This window comes from Anomalospiza imberbis, chromosome 25, assembly GCF_031753505.1.
Source record: "Anomalospiza imberbis isolate Cuckoo-Finch-1a 21T00152 chromosome 25, ASM3175350v1, whole genome shotgun sequence".
NCBI classification, from domain to species: Eukaryota; Metazoa; Chordata; class Aves; order Passeriformes; family Viduidae; genus Anomalospiza; species Anomalospiza imberbis.
This window is the reverse complement of record NC_089705.1, coordinates 2,546,551-2,559,874: the sequence shown is the minus strand read 5'-3', so window position 1 is coordinate 2,559,874 and position 13,324 is coordinate 2,546,551. Positions and strand designations below refer to the sequence as shown.

At 53.0% G+C, this 13,324-nt stretch overlaps 2 protein-coding genes across 3 annotated transcripts; one reads left to right on the top strand and one right to left on the bottom strand.

The window, feature by feature from the left end:
* Nucleotides 1-741: 741 nt before the first annotated feature.
* Nucleotides 742-4,733, bottom strand: RPA2 (replication protein A2). Its single transcript, XM_068172391.1, has 9 exons — nt 4,718-4,733; nt 4,478-4,590; nt 4,303-4,404; nt 4,117-4,230; nt 3,617-3,691; nt 2,729-2,842; nt 2,334-2,444; nt 2,154-2,248; nt 742-1,164 (listed from the first exon to the last, which is right to left on the bottom strand). Exons 1-9 carry the CDS (start codon nt 4,731-4,733, stop codon nt 1,080-1,082), a joined length of 825 nt encoding a protein of 274 aa, XP_068028492.1. The 3' UTR covers nt 742-1,079.
* Nucleotides 4,734-5,375: 642 nt separating this feature from the next.
* SMPDL3B (sphingomyelin phosphodiesterase acid like 3B) lies at nt 5,376-12,170 on the top strand. 2 transcript variants are annotated; one of them, XM_068172713.1, is made up of 7 exons: nt 5,376-5,668; nt 7,101-7,198; nt 7,700-7,843; nt 8,409-8,581; nt 8,721-8,905; nt 9,492-9,621; nt 10,649-12,170. In XM_068172713.1, exons 1-7 carry the CDS (start codon nt 5,376-5,378, stop codon nt 11,039-11,041), a joined length of 1,416 nt encoding a protein of 471 aa, XP_068028814.1. In that variant the 3' UTR covers nt 11,042-12,170. The 2 variants fall into 2 exon arrangements, with proteins under 2 accessions (XP_068028814.1, XP_068028816.1); XM_068172715.1 differs by having other exon boundaries at nt 5,440-5,497.
* Nucleotides 12,171-13,324: the final 1,154 nt, after the last annotated feature.

Genomic DNA, 13,324 nt, shown 5'->3' with positions numbered 1-13,324 from the left:
TATCAACCTATATCCTGTTTTCCAGCCTTTCTCTCCATCTCGGTCCACCACCACTATCAACCTATATCCTGTTTTTCTGTTACGCTTTAAAAATGGTTTAAAGACTAAAGTCTTGTTTCACATGGTGTAATTCATTTGAGCTTCAGCTAAAAGCACAGCATGTGTGTCTTATGTTTTGAGCTGGAGGAGACCCACAGAGATCCTTGAGTCCAGCTGGCCCAACAATCCCAGCCTGAGCTCGAGTGTGTTGTCCAAACAATTCTTGAGCTCTGGCAGCCTTGGGGCCATGACCCCTTCCCTGGGGAGTCTGTTTTGGTGGCAGAATGGTTCTGGCCCTATTTGGAACACTGATACACGTTGTGTTCTTCAGTAGTACAATTATTTAATTTCTTACTGGCCAGACATTCACTTCAGTTTGAACCTTCAAAGTAAAAAGCTAAGGAAAAAAATAAGAATAGGTAAACTGAAAGTATGAGCTGTGCTTTTATCCCCAGGTTTTGTTAAACAGTTTTCTTCTTCAAGGCAGAGAAACCTCTAGAGTCATACGTGATGCAAGATGCCCCAAGTTAACATTTTATTGGAAAAGTTCAAAAGCTCTAGTTAACAAGATCAGCTCTAGTACAAATATAGATTTAAGTGCACAAACTAAACAATAAAAACATCTTCTCATGATTACTGTACATTAGTGGAAGATTACTCTTAGCTATCCACTTTGTGAGGAAAATGGAATGAAAGCTGAGCTAGGAGAAACAGCTCTAGAAATAAAGGACAAATAATATAGAGGCTCTTCTTTCTAACAGGCACTCTCTAAGGAGCCAGAACAAAGTGAAAGCTCTCAAGCTTTGAGGAGTTCAGTTTTCCCATGTCTGTTCATGCTTTCAGTCACATGGTCACAGCACAGACTCAGGTCCATTTACCAGAATCACACACGTTCTGCTCATCCTTGAATTCCAAGGAGTTGGCATTAACCAGCACTTCCCACAAAGAGCAAACGTCACCCTCCATGTAGCAGAGCTCAGCAAGCTATCTTGAAACACGGACAAACATTTGCTTGGAACTAAAATCAGATGGAAGGAACTTTACTCGGCATCTGTTGACTTATAGTGATCATCATCCACCGTGGAGTAGATGTGTCCCTCGCTGCTGAGGAATTCCACAGCTTGCCTTGAAGAAAAACCCCACAGCTGGTAACTACTTAGCAATTAGTTAGCAAAGGGAGGCAAGTCACCACCTTTCTGCCAGGGGATTCCCATTTACAGACCCCATCCCCACAGTTCCCTCTGGGCAGCTGCCAAGGGAAGCTCTTGTCCCGTGGGCAGTGTAAGTGACACAAGAAGTTTCTCCAAAGCTATGGCAGTGTGCTCCCCCTGAAGCTCAGACTCTGCTTGAGTCACCGCTCTGCACTTCATAGGTAGTACCCACCACTCTGCTCCAGAGGGGACAGAACGTACATGTCACCCTTGGCCCAAGAATGACACAAGAACAGACAAGGACACCGCGTGAGAAGGAGTAAAAGAAGGCCTTAATGAAAGGGAAACTTTGGTTTAAACAGACCGACATGACACATTCTATTTGACTGGTTAATTAATAAAAGCATCTTTGTCACACACTGTCCTTGAGAGGAACAGAAAAGCAAGGTGGAAAAACACCACCTGCATATTGTTTAGACTAACAAGTTATTACCTTCCTACAGCTCCCTAAAAATTCTCACAAGCCACTGTGAGAAATGACTGCCATTTCTGTCTCCCTGACCAGGCTGGCATCCACACATACAAACGTCATGGAAGCTAATGACTCCTTTTTCACACCTCAAGATGTTGTAAGAGACAGTGAAGTAGAATAGAAGAGACTATTCCTAGATTTTTATCAGTGTGCAGAGAGCAAGGCAGTCTCTGAACAGGAGAAATGCTACTGAGGCACTGCAGTACATTGCCACTGAACTGATAAACGGGTTGTTTTGAAAAGAAGGAGCAAATCAACTGGCAACAGCTCATTCAGGGTAGTGAACCTTTCAAAAGCTCTGGCTCCTATGCTGCTGGGACCACCTGAATTACCCACCCTGATTCACAGGTGAGTGGGTTTGTCCACTGTTCTCTCTGCCTCTGGAAGGACTGCCTGGATTTCCATAGCATCCTTCATTTCTACACACTTACTTGATCGTTGACATACTCATACTGTGGAGCTGGAGCTTCAAGTCTTGTAGACTCATCCCCTCTGGGACATGGCAGCTTTTGATCAAATTCAGCACCTGGATGAGCAAGAACCACACTAGATCACATTGGAGGAGCCTCTGCTGCCACTGCTGTGCTCCCAGAAGAGCTGCTGGCACCCACCTGGCTCTGGTGCGCCGTGAGCCCGTTCACTGGCAGGCTGCCACCTCCTCCGTAGCCCCCCATGTCACTTATCCCACTGGAGGAAAATGACTGTGGCACTCTTGATGCTGACTGGAATTAGGAGAATAAAAGTGCTGTGGTTACCCAGGCTGCCCAAGCCCGCAGAGTTCAAGACTCACTGTTATTTCTAAGCCAGTAAGTAAAAATAGCTTCTTATGGAAGTGGATTGCAATCTCTCTGCAAGGAAGCCAGGACTCCTGTTACACCTTCAGTGTTGCCCCGCTTTAAGCTTTCCAGCCCCAAAATGAGGGAATTTTCCCAGTGAAAGGTCCCTCTTTGTGAGATCACCAGTCACCCAGGAAGGGTCACAATAAAATCAGGGTCTTCGTACGTACCATAAGATTTTTTCTGAGGATCATATGTGCATTGACAATTTCCAGTATGTGTGTGGTGAACTCATTCATATTTTCCAGAGGCATGATCTTAAATGCTACCAAGCTCTTCTTATTCTTTCAGAGGGAAAAAAACAAACAAACCCAAACACAAAACAAAGAAAACAATTTACAGCACAGCAGCACGAAGATGCCTAACAGCCAACCCAGCCATTTCCTCCAGGAGTGTGGGACAGCAGTGGGGAGAGAGCTTCTCTGCATGCAGCTCATTCAAAACGTTCTGACCTACATCTTGTGTTGGTTTTGGCTGGGGTACAGCAGCATGGGCTGGTTTTGGACTTGTGCTGGAAACAGCGTTGGTAACGCAGGGATGTTTTAGTCATTGCTCACCAACCCTTGCACAGAGCCAAGGGCTTTCCTGCTTCTCACACAGCTCCACCAGTGTAAGGCTGGGAGGGGACAAGGAGCTGTGAGGGGAAACAGCTGGGACCCCCACTGCCCCACAGGAGAACCCAGACCAGCCAGTGTCATGCTCAGTTATAAAACTGGTGAAAGAAGGAGGAAGAGGCACACCTGCCTGCCCATGCAAGGTGTGGAATGAATTCCTTGTTTTGCTTTACTTATTAAACTGCTTTTACCTGAACTCATGGGTTTTCTCACTTTGACCCTTCTGATCCCCCCCATGCCACTGGAAGCAAGCAAGCAAGCAGTGGGGGAGAGATGTGATTTTGAAAGACAATGGAGACAAAGTCACTCCTCTTTCTAACCAGCTGGGAATTAACTGCACCTTGCCTTAATGCACATATACCATTATTTGAATATTTAAACTACATGTGGTACATGAAGTGCTACAAGTCCGACAAGACTCACACACAGGTAACATGACCTTACCTGGAAGGACCGAAGGTGACCAGCCACTTTAACATAAGTTCCTGGAGGTACCACAACATTCTCACCTCCTGCCTCCTAACAGACAGGGAAAAACCAGAGGTTTGCTGTTTCATGTTTCCATTTCTCAAATGCCACAAGAAAGCAAAGAAGGCTCATCTCAAGGAAGCACAAACCATGTGCATTCCTATGTCAAGCTAAACTTCTGCATGATTACCCTCCCAAAACTGTTCAAGTGAACTCAGCTATACCCAACAGGCAGACAGTCATATACACCACCAGTGATCTCTGCTACAGCAGGATCTCCCTTTGATTTCAGGGACATGTTATCCCTAAAATACTTTCCAGAAAAGCCACACCTTCTGGATTCAAAAAGCTCTGTGAGAAGCAGGGAGCTGGTGTTCATCAATGACCCGAGCCACTGTATAATTCTACAGCTTTTCTCCACCCTCTGCTCCCCAAAGCTGCTAAAGAAGCCTGTTCATAGCAAATACAATGCTTACATCCGTATCAACCCACTGCCGGACGTCCATGGGGGCTGCCGTCATGTCGTCCACTTTGTAGAGGATGTTGGTGGGCGCCTTCTCGGCGTGCCGGACGATGCCCACGACGGTGACCTGCGGCGGAGGAGGACGGGTCACTCGGGCCGGCCGCGGCTGCGCCCCGGCCGCGACCGCCCCGGCGCGCACCTGCGAGATCTCCACGTCGCAGATCCGGAAGGTGTCGTCGACCTGCTCGGCCGCCAGCAGCTGCGACACGGTGCAGGGCACGATGTTCTGCGTGCGGCTCCGCTGCGAGGGGCGGAGGGGCCGTCAGAGCCGGGCCCGGGCCCGGGCCCCGCCCCGCGGCCCCCGCCCGGCCTACCTGCTTCTTCTCCGCCTGGCCGCCGCCGGGCGACCCGAACCCGCCCGGGGACTGCGTGTAGCCGCCCGGGAGCCCCGCGCCGCCCATGCTGCCGTACCCGCCGTCGAAGTTCCCTAAGGGGGGAGAGAGAGGCACCGTGACGCGGTGGCGGGGACACAACCCCCTTCCCCAGCGCTGCCGCCATCACGGGAAGCGAGCCCCCGCGGAGGGTGGGGGTTCCCCCGGAGCGGCCCCGCGCACCGTGCCCGCTCCACATGGCGCCGCTCCGGGACTGCCGCCGCCGCCCGCCGCGCGCCGCCGCCTGCCGCCCAACCCGGGAGCGCCGCTCTGCCGGCCGGCAGCCAATCGCGTCCCTCCGCCTTCCGGCTCCGTCCAATAGGAGGAGACCGCGGGGAAGCCGCCGCCGCCGCCGCCGCCATTTTGAGAGCGGGCGCTGCCCGGCCTGGCACGGATGAGGGGGCGGGGCCGAGGGGCGGGGCCGAGCACAGGTGAGGGCGGGGCCCAGGTGAGGGCGGGGCCCAGGTGAGGGCCGAGCACAGGTGAGGGCGGGGCCGAGCACAGGTGAGGGCCGAGCACAGATGAGGGCCGAGTACAGGTGAAGGCGGGGCCGAGCACAGGTGAGGGCCGAGCACAGGTGAGGGCTGAGCACAGGTGAGGGCGGGACCCAGGTGAGGGCCGAGCACAGGTGAGGGCGGGACCCAGGTGAGGGCCGAGCACAGGTGAGGGCGGGGCCCAGGTGAGGGCGGGGCCCAGGTGAGGGCCGAGCACAGGTGAGGGCCGAGCACAGGTGAGGGCGGGGCCGATCACAGGTGAGGGCCGATCACAGGTGAGGGCCGAGTACAGGTGAGGGCCGAGCACAGGTGAGGGCGGGGCCCAGGTGAGGCCGGCGGTGTCTGCCATGCAGCCCAGGGGCCAGCTCCTGGTGCTGCTCCTGCTCTGCCTACTGGCCGTGGCTCTGCCCGGTGCGTGCGGCGGCTCCGGGAGGTTCTGGCACCTCACGGACCTGCACTGGGACCCCGGGTACGAGGCGGCGGCGGCGGCGGGACGGCCGTGCCCCTCGGGCGGCGCTCGGGCCGGGCCCGCCGGGCCGTGGGGCAGCTACCTGTGCGACGCGCCCTGGAGCCTGCTCCGCTCGGCCGCCCGGGCCATGCGGGGCCGCCTGGCCAAGCCGGACTTCGTGCTCTGGACCGGGTGAGAGCCACCAGGGACACCCGAGGGACCCCAGGGCTGGGCGGGAGACGGGCAGTGCAGCCCGCACGGAGCTCGCGGTGTGTCGGGGCTCTTTCCGTGGGCCCCGCTTTGAAAAGGAGAGGGGAGAGCGTGCCTCGTCATGCAAAACAAGGGCTTGGGGGAAAGCACAACGCCAGCGAGCGCGCTCGACACTGGCAAGACGCTCGTGGCAGCGAGGTGACAGAAGGATCCCAGCTCGCTGTCCGTCCTCTGTGCGTCCTGTCCGGCCGTGTCTGCTCCCACACTGAGTCCGAGTTCCTGGGATGCGCAGCGGAAGGAGCGGCGGGCTGTGTGTCCGTGCATCCGGCGCTGCCGGGCCCAGCAGTGGGAGGAGAGCACTGCAAACCAGCTTGCAGCATTTCTTCTGGCTGCGATGAGGCGCCTGGGAGACCTGTCTCAAGAAGGGGCAGTTCTGCTTTAGGAGTCAGAGGAACCTCCCCAGTGGAGGATGGTTTCTAGGGGTGGGTCCCCTGTCCTATGGGAAGCCTCAATAGCACTTACAGATGGTAAAAGCTTCATTTTGCATGGTGATGGTGTATATGTCCTTCTTCTGATAGTGCAGCCTCAACTTGCTGTAACCTCCAGTTCCAGTTTGCAGGGCTGTTACCTGTCCCATGTTTTCATTTTCTGTCCCTGCAGATAATCTGTTCCTACTTAGATGTAGTTATTGGTTCTTGTGACCTTATGTTAAGTATTCTTTTTCCCTCAAGTAATTTTCCCCAGTCCTCTGACATGATTTTGAATGTTCTCTCTCTCCAGTGGGCTTGTGGACAGCCCAGCATCATTTACAAATACCGTAAGCATGTTAATGCAAACACAGACATGGAGCAGCCCTAGACTGCTGCCTTACTAGAGGCATTTCCTTGTTTCATGGTGATCACAGCTGTGCAAACGGCTCTGCCTCATTATTGCAGATCAAATGCCCTCAGATTGCAAAGTGCTGACTCTTGCGATGTTTCCAGGCAACTTTAGTGCTGCCTAGGCAGAGAGAGCCTCCCCTTCATGCCCTTGTGCACAGGAGTTTCAGGTGAAGTGAATCCTGGAATCACAGAATAGCCGGAGCTGGAAGGGACCCACAGGAATCATGGATTCCAACTCCTGGCCCTGCACAGACACCCCAGCAATGCCACCCGGTGCATCCCTGAGAGTGTTGTCTGAACACTCCTCGACTCTGGCAAGTTTGGAGTGGAGCTCATTTTCCCTGTGAGCAATTTCTTGAGACTCCCTCAGTGTCTTGGCCAGTCAACATAGCACTGACTTCTGCACCTAAAAGCTTAAACTTTCTCTTCTAGGAGGCAGAGAGAGGAGTTGAGGAGTTCTCTGCCTTGCTCATTGCTTTAAGCACAGGCCCTGTTGGTCCCAGACAGTGACTGTGCTGCTTCTCTTTTTCTAGAGATGACACTCCCCATGTCCCCAATGAGCAGCTCGGAGAAGAAAAGGTTCTGCACATAATAGCAAACCTGACTTCTCTGATAAAAGAGACATTTCCAGGTAGGATTTGAGGGGATGAGAAGGGGAGAGGGGCATAGAGACTCATGGGAAGGGTTAACCAGGATGGAGAAATGACAGAACTGGGACAGGGAAAGGCACAGAAGGGCTGTGGGCAGTGGGACTTGGTTTGGTGGCCTCAATTCTGCCGTGCCATACAGCATTGATGCACTCATGTTTCAGGTTAGCTCACTGAGGAGAGAGGAAAGGAAAGGTTTCTGTCGTTAGTACTGAAGGCAGGAAAGGCTGCAGGAAACCCTCAGACATAACCTGTGTCAGCAGGGGGCAAGGAGCGTTACTGCTGGTGACAGCTCAGTCACTTGGCTGTGGGTGGCTTGTCCCAAAGGCGGGTCGGAGCCGTGTGGTGCCCTGGGCAGTGTCACCCCGGGGCAGAGGGTGGCTGGCCTTGGCAAAGCTCTGCTCCCAAGGCTGGGAGTGCCTCGGGGAGCTCGGAGGAGCTCTGCAGCACTGACCTCCCCTGCGCCTCCTCGGCTCTGTCTCCAGGCACCAAGGTCTACGCAGCGATGGGCAATCATGACTTCCACCCCAAGAATCAGTTTCCTGGGAAGGAGCACAGGATCTACAACCAAACAGCAGAGCTGTGGCAGCCCTGGCTGAGTGATGCCTCCCTTCCTCTCTTCAGAGCAGGTCTGGCACCACTGGCTCGTGTTTAAAGCATGCTGGGGATATGAGGAGGGGTAGGAGAATACCATGAACAGTTTTCCTTGCTTCTATGCTCAGAGCAGCAATATTCATAGAAAATTTGCAGAGGTGGGGTCCAATTTAATGCTGATTTCTGTCTTGGAGCTCTGCTTCCAAGAAGAGAAATTGTTTTATACTTTAGTCTCTTCTGCCATTATCAAGTTACTGGAAAGAATGCAGAGTGGTGACCTGCAGAGGGAGGAATACATCTTTAAAGGTGGCAGCTGGGGCAGGCAGTGCTAGGGCTCTCCAGAGCTGCCCAGCTCCTGATGCTGCCCATTGTACCCATTCAGGTCTCCCTTCACTGGGAGAGGCACGAGAATGACAAGAGACACACAGGGAAGAGTCACTCCAAATCCACATCCTGGAGTGGTCAGGGCACTGTCCCAGGCACTGACCCTGCTGTGGCTGTTGCTAAGGAGAACAGAGAGGTGGAACCAATGGGATCTGGGATCACAGCCACCAATGTGAGCAGATCTCCAGCTCTTCCTCTGTTGGTTGCATTTTTAAGGAGCTTTCTACAGTGAGAAGCTGCCTGGCCCAGGGATGAGGGGTCGGATAGTTGTCCTCAACACCAACCTGTACTATGACCAGAATGATGAGACAGCTGGTGAGGAGGATCCTGGGGGGCAGTTCCAGTGGCTGGAAGAAACACTGACCAACGCCTCTAGAGCAGATGAAATGGTATTAAAAAGACTGAATCAACAACCTGGGCTTCTCCCCAGCCTGGAAGCTCTTCCTGCTCTGCTCCCTCTGGGTGCAGCTGGCTGGTGCTCCATGGGTGGTGTGGGCTCTCTGCTCAGGACAGCTCTTGCTTCTGTAGGTCTACATCGTGGGGCACGTCCCTCCTGGCTTCTTCGAGAAGAAACGGGGCAAGCCCTGGTTCCGGAGGGGCTTTAACGAGCGGTACCTGGGAATCGTGCAGAAGCACCACAGCGTGATCGCTGCCCAGTTCTTTGGGCACCATCACACGGACAGCTTTCGCATGTTCTACAGCCCCACAGGTACCTGTTCTGGTCACCCAACACCTGTGTGACAGCTCTGACAGCTCTCAGAGTCACTGTCCATGAGAGTTTTTAGTGGCTGTTGGCTGAAAGCAGCTAAGAAGCCAGCAAAAGCATCTGACATGCTTTGGGCAACAAGAGGCAACAGTGGTTCTCATCTCTGCCCCCAGTCCGTAGCTCCTGCCCTCCTTCCTATTCACCCTCAAATATTGCTGTTTCGCCTCAATGCCTGGCAGCTTCTTGCCTGCTCCCTCTTGAGGGGTTTGGGCATTGCTGAGGGAGCAGTGCCGAATCTGTGTGTGTGTGGGATGCTCTGGTTAAACATCTTTGCTGAGCGTGGTTCCCTGGCCACCCTCACTGCAAGAGCCCTTGCCAGCATTGGAGAGCCCATTCCTGGCTGCAGCAGCCCTGTGCTCAGTCCCCAGTATTGTTCCACGTGTTAATCTTTGTGTGTGTGGTGGTACTGGGAGCTGGTGGCAAAGGTGCTGTCGGCAGTGCAATCTGCTCCAGGTGCTCACTGTGATGGGGACAGGGTGTGGGACAAGCCGTGGTCTCCAGTCACAGTTTGTTTTGCATTTCTGTGAAGGTACACCAATCAATGTCATGTTCTTGGCCCCTGGAGTGACTCCCTGGAAAACAACATTACCTGGAGTGAGCAATGGAGCCAACAACCCTGCGATTCGGGTGGTCGACTATGACCAGGACACCCTGCAGGTCTTGGTAGGGGATCCCTGTGTTCACCACACTGCAGCTCTGGAACACCTTTAATTCCCCCTGTACTCAGAAGAGGCTTTTCAGGATTCCTCAGTCCACAGAAGCTGAGTGGCTATGTGGGAGAGGACACTGACCCAGGATATTTCAGCCTCGTGTCTGGCTCAAAGATTCAGTCAGGGTATCAGTGAGTCAAAGCATGGCCCTGGCAGCCAGTGCATCCTGCTGGGATGAGTTCCCCCGGGCAGGGTCAGACAGTTTTTGTGGTGTTCTTCATGTCCTCAGTGAGTTTTATTTGACACTTGCTTTGCTCCCCAGATAATATGGATCACAGAACTACTCTTAGAGTAATAACAAACTTGTCAGATACCCTTCAAAACCTTTAAACCATCTGAAGAATTATTTGTGTCCCTCTACTTGCTAAAATAATGCACTTGGAGTGAATCTGAATTAAGGTGAATTGTAGGGGCAGCATCTCTGGTTTGCCAAGAGGTGGAGGACGGGTGTTTATGCCCTCCTTCGTAGTGGATGAAACTCTATATAGTTGCTTTGTTTACATGTTTATAGCATAGAAGTGAATGCTAAAATACTCTGTGCAAGGCTGGGGAGTCAGTGAAGCAGAGAGAAAAAGGGCAAGAGACTGAGAACCAGAAGCTGTGAAAAACTCGATTCTTCGGTTTGTTCACAGTTGGGAAGGTAACTTTGCTCAGTAACACTTGTGTAGCCCTTGCTTCTCCTGCTGGGCAGTGTTGATAGTAACTGACTGATGTCTGAGGCAGGCCAGGCTCAAAGCTTCTGATGTTTGGAGGTCAAAGTCAAGCAGAGCAAAGCCACGCCTTCACCCCTTAGGAAACAGGCTCCATTTGGGGTGGGTTCTGGAGGGTCTCACCTGAGGTGTCCCCAGGTGCCCATCTCGGTAGGAAGCCCTGGCAAGGGCAGCTGGGCCCTTGGAGTGGGGGCCAAGCCTGACCTAGTGTCTCACTCCAGGGCCAATCCTGTCCTGATGTCTCCCCAGTTCTGTTTTTCTCTCCCTCAGGATATGGTGACTTACTACTTGAACCTTACTCGTGCCAACAAGATGGCCTCACCACGGCAGGAGGAGTTCCCAGAGTGGGAAGAAGAGTACAGGCTGACAGAAGCCTTCCAGGTCCCTGATGGCTCTGCACGCTCCATGCAGACGGTGCTGCAGAGGATCTCCAGGGACCCCCACTACTTGCAGCTGTACTATGAGTTTAACTCTGCCAGGTATGACCTGGAGCCGTGCCAGCAGGAATGCCGTGTGGATCACCTGTGTGCCATCAGGGAAGTCGATTTTATAGAGTATGACGAGTGTGTGAAAACCAACAGCTCTGCCTCTGCTGCCAGCAGTGTTTGGCTTTTGGTTTTCTGCACGTTCTTAGGATTTCTCAGTCCTCAGCGAGTGCTGTGATGGCCAAGAGCAAGAGAAAAGGAGGAGGGCACGAGATCACACTACACTGCATGTGAATTGGTGATTTTGGCATTGAGAACTTGCTTGAAAAACAGGACAAAATTGTCAATGTTTACTAAAAGCCCTGTGATTTGAAATTTTCTAGAGAAGCTTGATGTGTGAAGAGCAGTGTTTTTGAAAGTCTTATTGTGCCACAGTGACTGCAGCAAGGAGGGTCTCCCTTCTGCTGGGACAGCCTCACAAATCAGATGAAGACCAGGCCTCCCTGTGGACATGAACTGGCAAGGCGTGAGGGTAGGGAGCTGCCACATGTTCCAGAGGCTGCTGCCAGCATTCCTTATTTTAGCACACACTTGTGCAAGTCTGCACAGCTGGTGACTCAGAAGTCTTGCTGTGGTGGCTTTGTTCCACAGCAGCCCGTGGCTGATGAGCAAAGCAAGGTGGGGTGGGGTGACAGCCCACAGAGGCCAGGCCAGGCTGCAGATCCAGTGACAGGGGATGGTGCCTCAGCCTGCCCGAGGCCTCGCTCTGTTGAAGGAGCAGGCTGAGCAATGGGAGCAGCAGAGCTGGGCTCTGGAGTACAGCTTACAAAGAGCATTGTGCCAGAACCAGATAAAACTCGACACGGAAAACAAAAGCAACCGCTGTTCAAAATCCACTGTTAGGTGTCACTTGTGTACCAAAGTGCAGCATGAGGCAGCAGAGCAGGTCACAGCTGGGGCAGCTTTAGGAGCTGCAGCCTGAGGTGGCCCAAGGACAACCCTGCAGGGAGAAGGACACTTTGCCATGGCAGGATCCTCCCATGAGCCACAGCACGACAGGCAGGCTCAGCTGTAGCAGGGCAGACTGGAACGAACACACTACACTCTCCAACCTGGCAAAATCTGCATTTAATTTACAACATAGTAAAGGTTACAGGTAAAAAGCTCAACAGAAGTGTGAAAAGGCCTATTACATATTACACAAGTGTACAAATGTCTGTACAAAGCTCCTCGATGTTCCTGTCCCCTCGTGGCCAGCTGTGGCCTCTAAGCTCTGAAATAATAAGAGCCGGTTCAGAGTCTGAGAGGAGAAGAGCTTTAAAAAATGAGCAGTGAAGTTTCCCTTGTCAAGAAAAATCTTGCAAAGAGCCACTTGCAAAAAAAAAAAAAAAAAAAATCCCAAAACCCCCCAACCCTCTTCCTCCCAAAATAAAAAAAAAAAAAAAGAAAAATAAGGAAACCTGCTCAACTTTTGTTTGTCCTGACTAGTCTTACTCTAAAGAGTTGCCTTCAGAAAGCAACTGGCTGGGAAATGAAAATTGTACAGGCCAGACTAAAGAGAGGAAGATTTTGAGTCATTGTGGGAGCACTGGGAAGCAGAACAAATGCCCGACAGCTGAATCATCAATGGCAACTTAAAACACAGAGCAGCACAGCTGGATCATGGAGCAGGTGCTGAATCCACACAAGGAATAGTCTGAGCTGGATGTGATGGTGTGGGGAGGGAACAGAGCAGTCTCTAAAGCCATGGCTCTTGTGCGCTGGGCAGCTGCCTGCTGGCACCTCAGGGACATGACAGAAGCAATCACTGCGGAGCAGAACTCGCAGATTTTGGGGCATCTGTCTGAAAAGGGTCTGGTGCATCCAGCATCCCATCTCACTGAACACAGCACTGATCCAGCATCCCAGCTCAGTGAACACAGCACTGATCCAGCACCATCCAGCATCCCAGCTCACTGAACACAGCCCTGATCCAGCACCATCCAGCATCCCAGCTCACTGAACACAGCCCTGATCCAGCATCCCAGCTCACTGAACACAGCACTGATCCAGCATCCCAGCTCACTGAACACAGCACTGATCCAGGATCCCAGCTCACTGAACACAGCACTGATCCAGCATCCCAGCTCACTGAACACAGCCCTGATCCAGCACCATCCAGCATCCCATCTCACTGAACACAGCACTGATCCAGCACCATCCAGCATCCCATCTCACTGAACACAGCCCTGATCCAGCACCATCCAGCATCCCAGCTCACTGAACACAGCCCCATCCAGCATCCCAGCTCACTGAACACAGCACTGATCCAGCATCCCAGCTCACTGAACACAGCCCTGATCCAGCATCCCAGCTCACTGAACACAGCCCTGATCCAGCATCCCATCTCACTGAACACAGCCCTGATCCAGCATCCCATCTCACTGAACACAGCCCTGATCCAGCATCCCATCTCACTGAACACAGCACTGATCCAGCATCCCAGCTCACTGAACACAGCACTGATCCAGCATCCCAGCTC

Bases quoted from the DNA above. Each gene is read 5' to 3' on its own strand.
- RPA2 (XM_068172391.1), bottom strand. The intron at 2,249-2,333 runs GTGGGTGCCAGC...TTGCTCATCCAG, and splicing joins TCACGGCGCACCAGAGCCAG to GTGCTGAATTTGATCAAAAG. The intron at 1,165-2,153 runs GTAAGTGTGTAG...TTTTTCTTCAAG, and splicing joins ATGAGTATGTCAACGATCAA to GCAAGCTGTGGAATTCCTCA.
- SMPDL3B (XM_068172713.1), top strand. From the start codon at position 5,376: ATGCAGCCCAGGGGCCAGCTCCTGGTGCTGCTCCTGCTCTGCCTACTG. The intron at 5,669-7,100 runs GTGAGAGCCACC...CTCTTTTTCTAG, and splicing joins GACTTCGTGCTCTGGACCGG to AGATGACACTCCCCATGTCC. The intron at 7,844-8,408 runs GTCTGGCACCAC...TGCATTTTTAAG, and splicing joins CCTTCCTCTCTTCAGAGCAG to GAGCTTTCTACAGTGAGAAG.